Raw genomic sequence first — 18,955 nt, 5'->3', positions numbered from 1 at the left:
AACAGGCTTTCTTAGGTTTAAAGAAGAAAAGTTGAAATTTATTAAACTTAAACTCTAATTCGGTTGATGCCTGCGGAAACATGATGCGCCCACGCTAGCATACGAACATACGAATTAGGAGTAGGCCACTCGGCCCTTCGAGCCTGTTCTGCCATTCAATAAGTTCATGGTTGAACTGACTACTCCACATTTCTACCTACCCCTGATAACCTTCCATCGCCTTTCTTATCAAGAATCTATCTACCTCTGCCTTAAAAATATTCAAAGACTCTGCTTCCACCCCCTTTTGAGGAAGAGAATTCCAAAGACTCATGACCCTCAGAGAAAAAAATTCTCCTTATCTCTAACTTAAATGGGCCCCTTATTTTTAAACAGTGACCCCTAGTTCTAGATTTTTCCACAAGGAGAGACATCCTTTCCACATCTACCCTGTCAAGACCCTCAGGATTTTATATATTTCAATCAAGTTGCCTCTTACTCTTCTAAATTCCAGCAGATACAAGCCTAGCCTGTCCAATCTTTCCTTGTAAGATAGCCCGCCCATTCCAGGTATTAGTCTCGTAAACCTTCTCTGTACTGCCTCCAATGCATTTACATCCTTCCTTAAATAAGGAGACCAGTACTGTACACAGTACTCCAGATGTGGTCTCACCAATGCCCTGTATAGCTGAAGCATAACCTCCCTACTTTTGTATTCAATTCCCCTCATGATAAATGATAACACTCTATTAGTTTTCCTAATTACGTGCTGTACCTGCATAGCTCACTGTAGAGTCCTTGATTGTAGGCAGATCTTGCTTTTTGTTGGGGCCCAGTATTCTTCTTAAACCTTGTTTGCTGTCGGAGACTTTTCTCTCTTGGGGTTCATGTGTCTTCAATGGATTCAGAGGCTTGTGAGAAAGAGATGGGAGCAGACAGGAGAGATCTTCTCAATCCAGGAGCAAACACTCTTTCTGAGTTCAAACTCTCTGTGGCCAGTTCAAAAGAAAACCCTGGAACAGCCAGTTAGTCATGTGACCAGCTGGTCTAACCAGTCCTCGCCCTTGTGGATTTTATCCTCCTTAGCAGGCCCTGGAATGTGCTTCATCACCTTCGATGTCTGTTGGTATGTAAATGTTTCTTCCAACCATGGCTGATCTGTTTAACAAGTCATTTCCTCATTCCAACTACAGTTAAAATCAATGTTCATGGCAAAATTCGTGGACCTCATTCTTGGCAGGTGAAGGCCTAGCGTGACAGTAGTAAAATGAAGCTGGCAATATTTTGATCCAAGATGCATTTCAGTGGAAAAGATGGAACTGATGAACAGGGCCATAGGCAGCAAATTTAGTATCACACACATTCCTTCCAATTGCTGCCCTCTCCATCTAACTACAAACCCAACCTATGGACACTCACAGTAAATTTCAGAATTGATAGATTTTTAATACTCTACAATTCTAGAAGAAATAAGCAACATTTGATTTAAATAGTACATCTATCTCTCGATCACTCAATTTGTTTAGAATCATTCTTCACTCTTAGCTTAAGATTGAAATTTGTAATTCTTACCTTGCAGTTTTCTTTAGAAATTATGTTATTGTTGACACCCTTCATTAAAACTCTGGTATTATGAGTTGCATCTGTTCTTGTGAAAAGGAGAGTGGAATCAGGAACATGGGCTTCATATGGCCTAGTGCCTCTTTTTGTGTGCTCTGATGTATTTGATTGATTGATTGTGTCCAGTTCCTATGGATTAAATATGCAAAATAGTGACAAAATTGTAGTCAAATTAAGAACACTGGCCTCAAGATTCTGAGATGTTTTGAAGCAGAAGTAGCTCTGGTTTGTGGATCAAAATTTGGGGTGCAAGAGTTACATCAGAGTTACACCCTTTCTAAAATACACACTAAATTCAGGTAACAATGGCTGCTAGCAGAAAATGCAGTGCATAAATGAGTACGACAGGATAATGAGAGCAAATGCTATGTCCCAGAAGTTCCACCACTCATACCAGAATTGCATGCAGTGTGACCCCCCCATGGAAAACAGGAGTAAGTTATCTGCATGACTTGCTAAACCAGGAAGTGGGTGACTTCACAGGATTTGAATAGCCATTGGCTATGGCTCAAAATTTCTGCTCCTCCCCCTGGCCAGCCACGATAATCAAGGAAAGGAGAATGCTCAGTGGATAGGCGGTTACAATGTTTTCACCTTCCTAACATGTAGAAAGAAGTGGATCCTGAAAGTAATTGTTTTCAGTCATCAGCAGGAACTTAAATGACATAATTGGCAAGAAAAGACTGCCAAAACTGACAGAATTAGAAGTAAAACCTTCCGAGAACAAGTTCCAGACAGCCGGTGTGAGGTTCCAAGGTTTAATGGCCTCTTTGTTGACTTCCAAGGCTGAGAGTCATATGAAGGCCATAAATAATGTCAATTCCAGGTTGTTCATGTCAATACTTTTCAGCCTTAGTGGCTGTGGCATGAATAATGCTGTACATGCAGAAAACTGCCAATTTCCTTGACTGCAATGGTGGGCTGAGCAACAAAAACACTTTTATTGGCTTAGGTGAGGCAATCGGCGGATTACACATTATGGTGTAATGTAACTAATGGCATAGCCATTACTCCATTATTTTCTAAAACTTTTATGTATAATGTTAATACATGATTACTATGGCACGTTTCTGGCATATTCAGGCCTCAGCTGCTGAAATTTCTCAATTGTTCTTTGATGATAGATGTGTGACTGTTCAGAAGGAGATGCTGTGCAAGATTGTGTGAAGATGGAACATGTTGGGTATGGCAAAAGAGGGGCATCCTCCTTGAAGTTCTAGTTATTTATGTTGCTCCTTTGGGCTTTCTACCAATCTTTTGTTAAATCATCAATTAGAATGCCACAAATTAATCAAGGTCAGTCAGTATGGATTTGTTAAGTGAATGCCATTTCTGACTAACTTGATTGAATGTTTTGAAGAGGTGACAAGGAGAGTCAATGAAGGTAATGTGTCTGATGTAGTCTACATGGATTTTAGCAAGGCTTTTGACAAGGTCCCACGTGTCAGACTGGTAAGTATAATAAGAGCCCATAGGATTCAAGAGCAAGTGGCAAGTAGAATCTAAAATTGGCTCAGTGGTTGGAAACAAAGGGCGATGGTCTATGAGTGTTTTTGTGACTGGTAGGGTGTTTCCAGTGGGGTTCTGCAGGGCTCAGTACCACGACCCTTGCTGTTCATCGTATATATCTATGTACTTAAATATAGGGGGCATGATTATGAAGTTTGCAAATGACACAAAACTGGTTGTGTGGTTGATAGTGAAGAAGATAGCTGTACACTGCAGGAAGCTATCAATGGGCTGGTCAGGTGTGTAGAAAAGTGGCAAATGGAATTCAATTCAGAGAAGTGTGAGGTAATGCATTTGAGGAGAGCAAACAAGACAATGGAATACACAATAAATAATAGGATTCTGAGAAGTGTAGAGGAACAGAGGGACCTTAGACTGCATGTCTACAAATCCCTGAAGGTAGCAGGACAGGCAGATAAGGTGGTTAAGAAGGCATATGGGATACTTGCCTTTATTAGCCAAGGCATAGAACATAAGAGGAGGGAGGTTATGTGAGAACTGTATAAAACACGAGTTAGGCTACAGCTGGAGTGCTACGTACAGCTCTGGTCACTACATTACAGGAAGGATGTGATCACACCAGAGAAGGTGCAGAAGAAATTTACCAAGAACGCTGGCTGGCAGGAAGAATTTTAGCTATGAGGAAAGTATGCTTCTTTGGAGCAGAGGAGGCTGAGGGCAGATTTAATTGATTGAGTGGACAGGAAGGACCTGTTTCTGTTAGCAGAGAGGCCAATAACAGGGGGCATAGATTTAAAGTAATTGGTTAAAGTAATGGTTAAAGAATTTGATGGGAATTGAGGAGAAATGTTTTCACCCAGAGAGTAGTGAGGATCTGAAACCCACTGCCTGAAAGGGTGGTAGAGGCAGAAACCCTCAACACATTTAAAAAAACACTTGGATATGCACTTAAAGTGTTGTAACCTACATAGCTATGGGCCAAGAGCTAGAAAGTGTGATTAGACTGGATAGTTCTTTTTCAGCTGGTGCAGACATATAGACTGAATGGCCTCCTTCTGTGCCGTAAATTTTCTATGTTTGTAAGTTACAGTGGGATATAAAGAGAGGCCCCAATACCTCCCCTGCATCTTAACCTTCAAGCACTTTTTGCAATAGATTCATCCACCTGCTGTATGAACTCAAACTGTTGATTCACTTCTTACAAAGTCTCCCATTCTGCTTGGGGCTAGTCTTCTCCAGTGCTTTAGTACTCCCTTTGTGTTGGGTGTCATTAACATGCAGATAACATGTACCAATGAGAAATATGTCTTTATTTATTGCTTAACAGGCCAAAAAAGCATTAATGCTATGTTTGTATATTAAACTGGATTCCTTCCCAGAATGATGGTAAGACCATGGGCAAAAGTTAGAAATTGTTCCATGACTGCTGATGCACAAAATGACTACACGTTTAGTTTAGTTTAGAGATACAGCACTGAAACAAGCCCTTCGGCCCATCGAGTCTGTGCCGACCATCAACCACCCATTTATACTAATCCTACACTAATTCCATTTTCCTACCACATCCCCACCTGTCCCTATATTTCCCTACCACCTACCTATACTAGGGGCAATTTATAATGGCCAATTAACCTATCAACCTGCAAGTCTTTGGCATGTGGGAGGAAACCGGAGCACCCGGAGGAAACCCACGCAGACGCAGGGAGAACTTGCAAACTCCACACAGGCAGTACCCAGAATTGAACCCGGGTCGCTGGAGCTGTGAGGCTGCGGTGCTAACCACTGCGCCACTGTGCCACCCCTTAATGGAAGTTTATGTTGTGAATTGATTTTCATATGCAGAAGAACTTAAGCCTTTTGTTTCTCAAATAAAACATATATATCCACTATATTCAAGCATATTAATTGCCCTGAAGATATATCTCTGCCAACAAGCAACACCCTGGACAGAGAAAATTTACAATTTACTTGCTCTCTGTTTTCAAAGGAATAGTGTGAAGGTAAAAAAAGACAAAAGGAAAACAGGAAAATTGGACAAATGTAATTTCCTTGATTTGGCACACTTACTCTTTGTAAACAGGAAATATGATTTTTCATTTTGGCAAGTTGCTGTTTGTTTCTGCAGTGCTCTTCTTCATATTGTTGGGTCATGTCATCAAGGTGTTGCCTGTATAAGACACAATACACAGGTAGTGCTTTGGAAACTGAGCAACATTCTTAATAGGAGAGAAGTGTTGCTTTAAACATTAATAACCACAGCTCTGTAACACAGCATATCAATGCAGAAGTATTCTGTTTGATGTGGAACTTTCTCAATTCAGGAACGATTCCTTCAGATTGGAAAATTGCTCATCATTCCACAATTTAAGAAAGGTAAGAGAGGGAAAGCATGAAATTATAGACCAGTTTACAAACTAAAAGTTTGCTTTTAGTTTCGGTGACTGCAGCGTTGATAGCAACGGAGGTGCGTGAACGGGCTTACAGCTGTGAAGTCAATTTCAGTGTAAGTTTAAAAGTGAATTCCCTTTTGTTTTCGGAGGACCAGGGGACTGCTGGGTAAGGAAAAAGGTATATATTTGTGTGGTGGCTGTACCCGAGACACTACACGTGTAGTGTCTCCCACCCACCCTCCTCCTCTAACCAAAAAAAAGGACTCTGGTGTGTTGATAAGGTAAGCTTTTTATTTAGGAAGTTCTGTCCGTTGGATTGCTAACCTAACAAGTTTTGACTTTTTGTTTTTTTGGTTTTTCAGTAGATTTGTTGGGAATTTGGAATAGTGGGAATGGAGGTTAAGGCAGTTGTATGTTCCTCCTGCAGAATGTGGGAGGTAAGGGTCGCCAAGAGTGTCCCTGCTGACTGCATCTGTGGGAAGTGCACCCAACTCCAGCTCCTCGAGAACCGCGTTAGGGAACTGGAGCTGGAGCTGGATGAACTTCGGATCATTCGGGAGGCGGAGGAGGTTATTGAGAGGAGTTATGGGGAGGTAGTCACACCTCAGGTAAAAGAAGTAGGTAGATGGGTTACCGTCAGGGGAAGGAGAGGGAACCAGCAGGCAGTGCAGGGATCCCCTGTGGCCGTTTCCCGCAACAACAGGTATACCGCTTTGGATACTGTTGCGGGGGACGACTTACCAGGGGTAAGCAATGGGGTACAGGTATCTGGCACAGAGTCTGTCCCTGTTGCTCAGAAGGGAAGGGGGAAGAGGAGCAGAACATTAGTCATTGGGGACTCCATAGTTAGGGGAACAGATAGGAGGTTCTGTGGGAACGAGAGAGACTCACGGTTGGTATGTTGCCTCCCAGGTGCCAGGGTTCGTGATGTCTCGGATCGTGTTTTTGGGATCCTTAATGGGGAGGGGGAGCAGCCCCAAGTCGTGGTCCACATAGGCACCAACGACATAGGTAGGAAGAGAGATGGGGATTTAAGACAGAAATTCAGGGAGCTAGGGTGGAAGCTTAGAGCGAGAACAAACAGAGTTGTTATCTCTGGGTTGTTGCCCGTGCCACGTGATAGCGAAGCGAGGAATAGGGAGAGAGAGGAGTTGAACACATGGCTGCAGGGATGGTGCAGGAGGGAGGGTTTTGGTTTCCTGGATAATTGGGGCTCTTTCTGGGGTAGGTGGGACCTCTACAAACAGGATGGTCTTCACCTGAACCAGAGGGGTACCAATATCCTGGGGGGGAGGTTTGCTAGTGCTCTTCGGGGGGATTTAAACTAATTCAGCAGGGGAATGGGAACCTAAATTGTAGTGCCAGTGTACAGGATGTTGAGAGTAGTGAGGTCAGGGATATGGTTACAAGGACGCAAGAGGGCACTGGCAAGCAAGAACCTGGTTTAAAGTGTGTCTATTTCAACACCAGGAGCATCCGGAATAAGGTGGGTGAGCTTGCAGCATGGGTTGGTACCTGGGATCTCGATGTAGTGGCCATTTCGGAGACATGGGTAGAGCAGGGGCAGGAATGGATGTTGCAGATTCCGGGATTTAGATGTTTCAGTAAGAACAGAGAAGATGGTAAAAGAGGGGGGGGGTGTGGCATTGTTAATCAAGGAGAGTATTACAGCGACAGAAAGGACGTTTGAGGACTCGTCTACTGAGGTAGTATGGGCCGAGGTTAGAAACAGGAGAGGTGAGGTTACCCTGTTGGGAGTCTTTTATAGACCTCCGAATAGTTCCAGAGATGTAGAGGAAAGGATAGCGAAGATGATTCTCGACAAGGGCGAGAGTAACAGGGTAGTTGTTATGGGGGACTTTAACTTTCCAAATATCGACTGGAAATACTATAGTTCGAGTACTTTAGATGGGTCAGTTTTTGTCCAGTGTGTGCAGGAGGGTTTTCTGACACAGTATGTAGACAGGCCAACCAGGGGCGATGCCACATTGGATTTGGTACTGGGAAATGAACCCGGCCAGGTGTTAGATTTAGATGTAGGTGAGCACTTTGGTGATAGTGATCACAATTCGGTTAGGTTTACCTTAGCGATGGGCAGGGACAGGTATATACCGCAGGGCAAGAATTATAACTGGGGGAAAGGAAATTATGATGCGATTAGGCAAGATTTAGGATGCGTAGGATGGGGAAGGAAACTGCAGGGGATGGGAACAATCGAAATGTGGAGCTTATTCAAGGAGCAGCTACTGCGTGTCCTTGATAAGTATGTACCTGTGAGGCAGGGAGGAAGTTGTCGTGCGAGGGAGCCGTGGTTTACTAAAGAAGTTGAAGCGCTTGTCAAGAGGAAGAAGAAGGCTTATGTTAGGATGAGACGTGAAGGCTCAGTTAGGGCGCTTGAGAGCTACAAGCTAGCCAGGAAGGATCTAAAGGGAGAGCTAAGAAGAGCAAGGAGAGGACACGAGAAGTCATTGGTGGATCGGATCAGGGAAAACCCTAAGGCTTTCTATAGGTATATCAGGAATAAAAGAATGACTAGAGTTAGATTAGGGCCAATCAAGGATAGTAGTGGGAAGTTGTGTGTGGAATCGGAGGAGATAGGGGAAGTGTTAAATGAATATTTTGCGTCAGTATTTACAGTAGAGAAAGAAAATGTTGTTGAGAATACTGAGATTCAGGCTACGAGGCTAGATGGGATTGAGGTTCACAAGGAGGAGGTGTTAGCAATTTTGGAAAGTGTGAAAATAGATAAGTCCCCTGGGCCAGATGGGATTTATCCTAGGATTCTCTGGGAAGCTAGGGAGGAGATTGCAGAGCCTTTGTCCTTGATCTTTATGTCGTCATTGTCGACAGGAATAGTGCCGGAAGACTGGAGGATCGCAAATGTTGTCCCCTTGTTCAAGAAGGGGAGTAGAGACAGCCCTGGTAATTATAGACCTGTGAGCCTTACTTCGGTTGTGGGTAAAATGTTGGAAAAGGTTGTAAGAGACAGGATTTATAATCATCTTGAAAAGAATAAGTTCATTAGAGATAGTCAGCACGGTTTTGTGACGGGTAGGTCGTGCCTCACAAACCTTATTGAGTTTTTCGAGAAGGTGACCAAACAGGTGGATGAGGGTAAAGCAGTGGATGTGGTGTATATGGATTTCAGTAAGGCGTTTGATAAGGTTCCCCACGGTAGGCTATTGCAGAAAATACGGAAGTATGGGGTTGAAGGTGATTTAGAGCTTTGGATCAGAAATTGGCTAGCTGAAAGAAGACAGAGGGTGGTGGTTGATGGCAAATGTTCATCCTGGAGTTTCGTTACTAGTGGTGTACCGCAAGGATTTGTTTCGGGGCCACTGCTGTTTGTCATTTTTATAAATGACCTGGAAGAGGGTGTAGAAGGGTGGGTTAGTAAATTTGCAGATGACACTAAGGTCGGTGGAGTTGTGGATAGTGCCGAAGGATGTTGTAGGGTACAGAGAGACATAGATAGGCTGCAGAGCTGGGCTGAGAGATGGCAAATGGAGTTTAATGCGGAAAAGTGTGAGGTGATTCACTTTGGAAGGAGTAACAGGAATGCAGAGTACTGGGCTAATGGGAAGATTCTTGGTAGTGTAGATGAACAGAGAGATCTTGGTGTCCAGGTGCATAAATCCCTGAAGGTTGCTAACCAGGTTAATAGGGCTGTTAAGAAGGCATATGGTGTGTTAGCTTTTATTATTAGGGGGGTCGAGTTTCGGAGCCACGAGGTCATGCTGCAGCTGTACAAAACTCTGGTGAGACCGCACCTGGAGTATTGCGTGCAGTTCTGGTCACCGCATTATAGGAAGGATGTGGAAGCTATGGAAAGGGTGCAGAGGAGATTTACTAGGATGTTGCCTGGTATGGAGGGAAGGTCTTACGAGGAAAGGCTGAGGGACTTGAGGTTGTTTTCGTTGGAGAGAAGGAGGAGGAGAGGTGACTTAATAGAGACATATAAGATAATCAGAGGGTTAGATAGGGTGGATAGTGAGCGTCTTTTTCCTCGGATGGTGATGGCAAACACGAGGGGACATAGCTTCAAGTTGAGGGGTGATAGATATAGGACAGATGTGAGAGGTAGTTTCTTTACTCAGAGAGTAGTAGGGGTGTGGAACGCCCTGCCTGCAGCAGTAGTAGATTCGCCAACTTTAAGGGCATTTAAGTGGACATTGGATAGACACATGGATGAAAATGGAATAGTGTAGGTCAGATGGTTTCACAGGTCGGCGCAACATCGAGGGCCGAAGGGCCTGTACTGCGCTGTAATGTTCTAATTCTTGTTAGCCTAACATCTATTGTTGGGAAATTACTAGAGTCTATAAATAAGGATAGAGTGACTGAACACTGTGAAATTTTTCAGCTGAATAGAGAGAGCCAGCATAGATGTGGACAAGGGATTGTCTAAGTTTGCTATTTGTTTGGACTTCCAGAAGGCACTCGATAAAGCCCCCGATAAGAGACTGTTAGTTAAAGCTGAAGTTCATGGAATTGAAGGTGAATTACTGTCCTGCTTGGGAAACTGGCTGAGCATTAGGAGACAGAGAATAGGAATAATGGGCAAAATTGTGGCAAATGGATTTCAATGGCCGCAAGTGTGAGGTCATCAACTTTGGAGAGATAAAAAGGACAGATCAGAGTACTTTTCTAAATGGTGAAAAGCCCTAGATAGACCACACCTAGAGTACTGTGTTCAGTTCTGTGCACCACAACTTAGGAAGAAAATGCAGCACGGATTTACCAGAATGATACTTGGAGTTAGACAAACTAAAATTGCATTCCCTGGAATTTAGAAGGTTAAGGGCTGATTTGATTGAAATTTTCAAAGTATCAAGGGGAACAGATAGAGTAGAATTAAAGAGTCTAGGATTAGTAGACATGGTCTAAAAATTAAAGCCAGAGCTTTCAGGAGTGAAAATTGGAAACACTTCTACAAGCAAAGGGTGGTAGAAGTTTGGAACTCTCTTCAACATATGATAATTGATGCGAGGTCAATCATTAATTTTAAATCTGACATTGATAGATTTTAAGCTATTAAGGGATATTGGGCGAAGGTGGGAATATGGAGGTTTATCAGATCAGCCATGGTCTCATTGAATGCTGGGTCAGGTTCGAGGGGCTAAATGACCTACTCATGTTCCCATGTTTTTATAACCAGATGAATAGCAAGTTCTAAACATCATTTGTTTCATTGGAGAAAGAGGGTAGTGGATGCATCCAGGACAAAAAAAAATGTACAGAATGGTTAACTTGTTGAATCAAACACGACAGTGGCATTGTTACAGATTATCTTGGTCAGGGGAAGAGGTGACATGTGGGGAGAAAAAGTGGAGGAGTGTGGTTTGGATGAAAATGACATACAAAATTCAAAGGATATCATTATCAGTGTTTATGACAAGAACAAATAGCCTCAACTTAGAAGAGGAAAGATAAAAATGCTGTAGGTGCATAAAATTGAATGCTGAGGCAGGTAGTGGAGGCTGATTGTATTAGCAAATTCAAGAGAAAGTTGGATATGTACCTGGAGAAAAATTTGATAGAGAGGTTGAGAGATATCTTGGGATGATATTTTGTAGTCATGGAACCGGCCAGATGGACCACAATGGCTTATCTTGTCCTGTGCGTTTCTCTAATGTTTCCCATTCCTTAGACCTGAACTCGCATTTTTCTCCAGTTTCTCTCCTATCTCTCCTCATGAGGATCTCTGACCTTATCTTGTCGATGAGAAATACCTCCTGCTTCCTTGACTCTATTCCCGCTTAACTGCTGACTATACAGCTTCCTTCCTGGTTCCGTTAGCTGACATTGTTAACAGTTCTCTCGCTTTAGGAATTGACCCCCTCTCCTGCAGATCTGCCATCATCACACCTCCCCACAAAAAAACAACGCTTTACCCAGCCGGCCTTGCAAACTATTGCCCTATCTCCAACATCTCATTCCTCTCCAAAGTCCTTGAATGTGTTGTCACCTCCCAAATCTGTGCCCATTTTCCCACAACTCCATGTTTGAATCCCACCAATCATGTTTCTACCCCACCACAGTACTGAAACTGCTCTTATCAAAATCATAAATGACATTCTATGTGACTGTGACAAAGGTAAACTATCCTCGCACTTCCTTCTCAATCTATCTGATTTTGACACAATTGCCCACAACATCCTCCTTCAACGCCTCTCCACCGTCGTCCAGCTGGGTGGGACTAGACTTTCCTTGTTCCATTCTTATCTATCCAGTCGTTCCCAGAGAATCACCGGCAATGGCTTCTCTTCCCACTATGGCACCATTACCTCTTATGTCCCCTCAGATCTATCCTTGGTCCCCTCCTATTCTCATCTCCATGCTGCACCTCGGTGACATCAACCGAAAACATAACGTCAGCTTCCACATGTACATTGACAATATCCAGCTGTACCTCACCACGCCTCACTCAACCCCTCTAATGACTCTAAATTGTCAGTCTTTTTGTCTGACATCTAGTACTGGATTAGCAGAAATTTCTTCCAACTAAATATTGGGAAGATTGAAGCCATTTTCTTCTGTTCCTGACACTTACTCCATCTCTCTCCCCGGCAACTGTTTAAGGCTGAACCACACTGTTTGCAACCTTGGTGTCATATTTGATCCCAAGATGAGCTTATCTTATATTCTTTCATGGAATGTAAGCATCACTGGCAAGGCCAGCATTTATTGCCCATCCCTAGTTGTCCTTGAGAAGGTGGAGAGCAGCCTTCTTGAACTGCAGCAGTATCTTTGGCACAGGTAAACCCACAGTGCTGATAGGAAGGGAGTTCCAGGATTTGGACCCAGCAACAGCGAATGAACAGCGATATAGTTCCAAGGCAGGATGGTGTGTGGCTTGGAGGGGAACTTGCAGGTGGTGGTGTTCCATTGGGCTGCTGCTCTTGTCCTTCTAGGTGGTAAAGATTGCAGGTTTGGAAGGTGCTCTCAAATGAAGCTTGACGAGTTGCTGCAGTGAAGATGGTACACACTGCTGCCACTGTGTGCCGGTGATGGAGGGAGTGAATGCATAAGGTGGTGGGTGGGGTGCTGATCAAGTGGACTGCCTTGTCCTGGATGGTATGGAACTTCTTGAGTGTTGTTGGAGCTGCATTCATCCAGGCAAGTGAACAGTATTCCATCACACTCCTGACTTGTGCCTTGTGGACAGGCTTTAGGGAGTCAGGAGGTGAGCTACTCGCCGCAGAATTCCCAGCCTCAGATCTGCTTTTGTAGTCACAGTATTTATATGGCTGGTCCAGTTAAGTTTTTGGTCAATAGTAACCCCTAGGATGTTGCTCAAGCTGTGGCAACTGACGGCACTTCCTGCACATATGGCTATCCAGGACCCAAGAAGCGTCCTACAGTTTCCACATAGTACAGGATATGCGCACCTGAGGTTGGCGAAGCCCTGCCATTCCTCTATCTATTGGATAATAAACCTTGGTACTGCAAATTAATCCAGATACTAATAAACCCTGCTGCTACTAATAACCCCACCAATAGTAATAATAAACTTACTACTAATACTAAACTTTACCAATACTAATCTACCTTACCACTATTAAATACACCCTACCAATACTAAAACGCAAACAATAACCTCACCAATAGTAATAAAACATATTTCAAAATAAACGTTATTTAAAAATAAAAGACTCACCAGCCACCCACTTGTTACTTGTGATTAATACTTAATATTTTTTACATTTTAAACTCCCAGTTGTTTAGACTGAGTTCCTAAGCAGCAAAAACTCACCAGCCGATCAACTCACCGCTTTCCTGTGATGTCACGGTTTTTTCCCCCAAACTCCACCTCTTTCGACTCTCTTCAGGTTAGTGAAGACCCCGAGCCAGGGTCTGGATTTATTCTCTCCCCGGTAGGTTCCTCGCAGGTCTGCTGCTGCCACCACCTCTCTTGACTCCCTCCAAATAAGTGAAGGCCCCATGCCTGGGTCTGAATTTATTCTCTGCCTAGTAGGTTCCTCGCAAGTCCGCCGCTGCCTCTTCCGACTCTCTCCAGGTAAGTGATATCAAGGGAAGATGGTTAGATTCTCTCTTGTTGGAGATCGTCATTGCCTGGCACTTGTGTGGGGCGAATGTTACTTGCCATTTATTAGGCCAAGCCTGAATGTTGTCCAGGTCTTGCTGCATGCAGGCACAGACTGCTTCAGTATCTGAGGAGTCGCGAATGGTAGTAAAAACTGTGCAATCATCAGTGACCATCACCACTTCTGACCTTATGATGGAGGGAAGGTCATTGATGAAGCAGCTGAAGATAGTTGGGCCTAAGACACTACCCTGAGGAACTCCTGCAGCAATGTCCTGGGGGCTCAGATGATTGACCCTCAACACCCACAATCATTTTCCTTTGTGCTAGGTATGACTCCAACCAGTGGAGAATTTTTCCCTTATTCCCATTGACATCAATTTTGCTGGGGCTCTTTGATGCCACACTCAGTCAAATGCTACCTTGATGTGAAGGGCAGTCACTCTCACCTCACCGCATATCTACAAACACATATCTGCACCATCACTAAGACATCTAATTCCACCTCTGTAACATCACTCGACTCTGCCCTTCCCTCAGCTCATCTACTACTGAAAATCTCACCCCTGCCTTTGTTACCACTGGACTTGACTATTCCCATGCACTTCTGGCCGGCCTCCCATTACCTCTGTAAACGTGAGGTCATCCAAAATACTGCTGTCCATGTCCTAATTTGTACCAAGTTCTGTTGACCCAGCAGCACTGTGCTTACTGACCGATAGCTCTCGGTTAAGCAATGCCTTGATTTTAAAATTCTTATGCTTGTTTTCAAATTCCCCCATGTCCTTGCCTCTCCCTATCTCTGTAATCTGCTCTAGCCTCACCTCATTCCAAGATATCTGCGCTCCCCCAATTCTGGCCCCTTGAGCATCCTCGATTTTAATTGTTCCATTATTAGGGACTGTGGCTTCAGCTGCCAAAACTTTACGCTCTGGAATTCCCTCACTAAACCTCTCAGCTTCTCTTCCTCCTATAAGATTCTCCTTAATACCCTATCTGTTTGACCGAGCTTTTGGCCATCTAAATAATTTCTTCTTCTGTGGCTCGGTGTCAACTTCAGTTTGATAACACCCCTATGGAGTGCCTTGAGATGTTTTGCCACAGTAAAGGTGCTGTATAAATACGAGCTGTTATATTTGTATGAAGACAACATCAACCTAACCTGTACTTACATACCCCAATTTTAATTGGCTGACAACTGCTTAAAATGTACTCATCTCATTGAGTCATAGAGTTATACAGCACATAAACAGGCCCTTCGGCCCATTGTGTCTGTGCCAGCCATCAATCACCTATCCTAATCCCATTTTCCAGCACTTGGCCCATAGCCTTGTATGCTATGGCATTTCAAGTGCTCATCTAAATACTTCTTAAATGTTGTGAGGGTTCCTGCCTCTACCACCCCTTCAGATAGTGTGTTCCAGATTGCAACCACCCTCTGGGTGAAAGAATTTTTCCTCAAATCCCCTCTACACCTCCTGCCCCTTACCTTAAATCTATGCCCCCTGGTTATTGATCCCTCCACTAAAGGAAAAGTTTCTTCCTATCTATTCCATCAATGCCCCTCATAATTTTGTATACCTCAATCAGGTCCCCCCTCAGCTTTCTCTGCTCTAAGGAAAACAACCCTAGCCTATCCAGTCTGAAATGCTCCAGCCCAGGCAACATCCTGGTGAATCTCCTCTGCACCCTCTCCAGTGCAATCACATCCTTCCCATAGTGTGGTGCCCAGAACTGTACATAGTACTCCAGCTGTTACCTAACTAGAGTTTTATACAGATCCATCATAACCTCCCTGCTCTTATATTCTATGCCTCGGCTAATAAAGGCAAGTATTCCATATGCCTTCCTAACCATCTTATCTACCTGTGTTGCTGCCTTCAGTGATCTATAGACAAGTACACCAAGGTCCCTCTGACCCTCTGTACTTCCTAGGGTCCTACCATCCATTGTATATTCCCTTGCCTTGTTAGTCCACCCAAAATGCATCACCTCGCCCTGCTCAGGATTAAATCCCATTTGCCACTGCTCTGTCCATCTTACCAGCCCATCTATATCGTCCTGTAATCTAAGGCTTTCCTCCTTACTATTTACAACACCACCAATTTTCGTGTCATCTGCAAACCTACTGATCATATCTCCTATATTGACGTCTAAATCATTAATGTACACTACAAACAGCAAGGGTCCCAGCACCGATCCCTTCTGAAATCACCGATCTGAAATCTGAAATAGAATACTTTAGCTGTACTCACAACATGCACGATTAAATTTTTTTCCTGCAACCTTCACCTCAAATTTTTTCTGCCTTGTTAAGCTGCTGGAAGTGCGAGCTGATAACCATGCGACAAGGGCAGCAGGCCTAGATGAATGATGGTTTCAACAGGGTATCTCCTTAACCAATAAGATTAAAGGATTGAAAAATAATCAGAGGATGGACTGAGAAGGAGAGTGAAGTAGAGTGTGTGAATTCAATTTAAAATCAGGTACAGAGAGAGAAGTAAAGTGAAGGAAAGAAAGCTTGGGTTAAAAGAGAGATAAAAAGAGACAGAAGGAAAAGTAAGATTTTAAAAAAATAATTGAGTTTGGTATTATTAAAAGATACAAACCACTACCTAAAGGAATGAGATTCCGCACTTCAATTGTTCACTTTCTGGGCCAGAGTTGATTGGTAATCATTAATAATTATCACGTCATCAAAAGGGTACTTATGCTCTTAATTACTGACCTTCACTTTCTGTGGTGAGTTTAATGGGCAATTAATGTGGAAATGCAGCAATTTCATGAAAGTCACAAGGAGGTTAAGTATGAGATGCCATTTTTGTGAAGCTAATGGCAGAGCAGCACAAATTGTGCAGCAACTTTTGGCGATTCGCAATTCAAAATGTGTCTTTCTTTCCACAAGTCGCACGTCGATTTGCATATTAATAACAGTGTGCTTCGTTCAACTCAATATAATCAATACAGCTGAACGACAAAAATGTGGGGCCAAAAATCTGCATCTTATCGAATGCCTTCTGAGAATCCAAATATATTACATCCTTTGGTTCTCCTCTTTATCTACCCTTATACACCATAAAAAACGTTCATAGATTTGTCAAACATAATTTCCTTTTCATAAAACTGTTTTGGCTCTGCTTAATCATATTGTGATTTTCCAAGTGACTTGTTACCATAGTCTTAGTAATAGATTCTAGCATTTTCCCTACTTCTGATGTCAGGTTATTTGGTATATAATTCCCTGTTTTCTCTCTCCCTTCTTTCTTGAACAGCAGGATTACATTTTCTATCTTCTAATCCATAGGGACTGCTCTAGAGTCTAGGGAATTTTGTAGGATCAAAACCAATGCATCCACTATCTCTGCAGCAGCCTCTTTTAAAGCCCTCAGATGTAGGCCATAGGCCCAAGCGATTTGTTAGTTTTTAGCCCCGTTAATTTCTCCAGTACCTTTTCTGTATTAATATTAATTACTTTAAGTTCCTCACTCTCATTAGACTCTTGGTTCCGCAGAATTTCCTGTATGTTCTATGTGTCTTCTAGTGTGTAGACAGAGACATATTATTTGCTTAACGTCTCTGTCATTTCCTTATTCCCCATTATAATTTCCCCTGTCTCTGCCTCTAAGGAACCCACGTTTACTTTTGCTAATCTCTTCTTTTTGACATACTTGTAAAAGCTTTTACAATCTGTTTTTCTATTTCTTGCCAATTTACCCTCATATTCTATTTCCTCCCTTTTTAAAATCACTTGCTTGGTCCTCCTTTCCAGATTTTTAAAATATTTTCAATCCTTAGGCTTGCTACTCTTTTTGTCAACATTGTGAGCCTCTTCTTTTAATCTAATATTATCATTAAATTCTCTCGTTAGCCATGGTTGTTTCAGTGGAGTTTTTATATTCATGTATATTTGTTGAGAATTATGAATTATTTCTTTAAATGTTTGCCATTGCTTATCTACCATCATATCTTTTAATCTAATTTCTCAATCAACAGCAGCTAACTCACCTCCCATACTTCTGTAATTGGTTTTGTTTAAATTTAAGTCCCTATTTTTGGACTTAGCCACATCACACTCAAACTTAATATAAAATTCTAGCATATTATGATCACTCTTCCCCACAGGATCTTTACAATAAGACTACTAATTAACCCTGTCTCATTACACATTGCACAATTAGTTCATTTTTTACATTTGCATTGTGTCAACTCCTTCACGTTTTTTATAAGCTTTTCATTATTTATCTCCAGCTGAGAAAGGGGACAAGCAGAAAGAATGTCTTTTTATTCTATCACCATTTCTAATTTTGTCATACAAGTTATCAGTACATGTCAAACACTGTCACGATACAAACCATATGTGTATTTTTTGGTTCATTTGATATCAGCCTGGATGGATGACAGTAGCCTGCTGAATAAAATGCTATTTAGAGGGATAGAATAGCTGGTCATTGTGCATCCAGCTGTCCAGAATTTAGAAATGAATAGTAAAACTGATATTTCTGAAATGGGCTTAAAACTGTCCAAGATAGAAAGCTGTGGAAAAGATGAATCTGCTAAACTTTTGCACCTGACAACTGAACACATCCTGTGACAATAGCAGCAAAGATTGCTATTACTTTGGGAGACAGTGTCAGTGAACACCTACGGCAGCTGTAACTTCTTCTGAAACTTGGCTCTAGATGGATCTTCTGCACAGTTCACTGTGAAATTTGATCCAGTATTTTTTCCACTGTCTTGAAAGGAGTTCACGCTGGCCTTATCATGCACAGAGTTACTGAAGCTGATCGTTGTTCTCTCACAGGATAACCGATCAAAGGATGATACAGCACACTCCAGCCCGTCAGTATTTAATAAGGCACTGAGGACTTTGGGTCAAAAACACAGTAGTAAGAAGCAAAATAAACAAGAGGGAACAATACACTTTGTCGATCACTCTAGCTTTATTTAACTTAAAGCAGTTTATCATAAGCAAAAAATAAATATGGGGGCTCTGCAGATCCAGGTGCCTGTGATGCAGGCAATTATTCTGCAATTGCACCCGCTGTAGGCCTTGCAGATTTTCTGGGGTCAGGAAGTGGATATCTATTTTTCATGGAACTGTTAGGCCAGTGAGGACGAATCTCAGATAACGACCATGGAGGGAAGGCTGGGAATCCTGGGCCCCTACCCTAGGCTAGAAGTTTGTAATGGCCTTGCTATTAGTTAATTAAAAATACAATTTTTTTCAGGAGTCCAGGTCACAATCTCAGATCTAATGCCCAGATAGGGTCCACACATGCTCCTTATCTGGCCAGGATGCTGTTATGACTGGTTTCATTGGATCTACCGCTGCCCATGACTTACTAGGTTGCTCTGATAGATGGCAATGCAGGAACTTCTGGCATTAGAAGTTTCTATGCCACTGGCCTTGAGAGAGGGAGGCAGAGACTCTGACCCATAAAGGCCAAGC

General features: G+C 42.8%; 1 protein-coding gene across 1 annotated transcript in view; it reads right to left on the bottom strand.

Moving 5' to 3' along the window:
- LOC137368693 (uncharacterized) overlaps nucleotides 1–18,226 on the bottom strand; it is a 38,984-nt gene extending 20,758 nt beyond the window's left edge. The window contains exons 1-3 of the mRNA XM_068028855.1: nucleotides 18,152–18,226; nucleotides 5,137–5,236; nucleotides 1,552–1,728 (exon numbers count right to left, since the gene is read on the bottom strand). Coding sequence (XP_067884956.1) covers nucleotides 1,552–1,728; nucleotides 5,137–5,220 — 261 coding nt within the window. The 5' untranslated portion in view covers nucleotides 5,221–5,236; nucleotides 18,152–18,226. The remainder of the gene's footprint in view (nucleotides 1–1,551; nucleotides 1,729–5,136; nucleotides 5,237–18,151) is intronic.
- Between the last annotated feature and the right edge of the window lie 729 nt (nucleotides 18,227–18,955).

The sequence above is a fragment of the Heterodontus francisci genome, chromosome 4, assembly GCF_036365525.1.
Source record: "Heterodontus francisci isolate sHetFra1 chromosome 4, sHetFra1.hap1, whole genome shotgun sequence".
In the NCBI taxonomy this organism is placed as follows: Eukaryota; Metazoa; Chordata; class Chondrichthyes; order Heterodontiformes; family Heterodontidae; genus Heterodontus; species Heterodontus francisci.
Note: the sequence above shows the minus strand (reverse complement) of the source record. Positions and strands in the feature narration are given on the sequence as shown.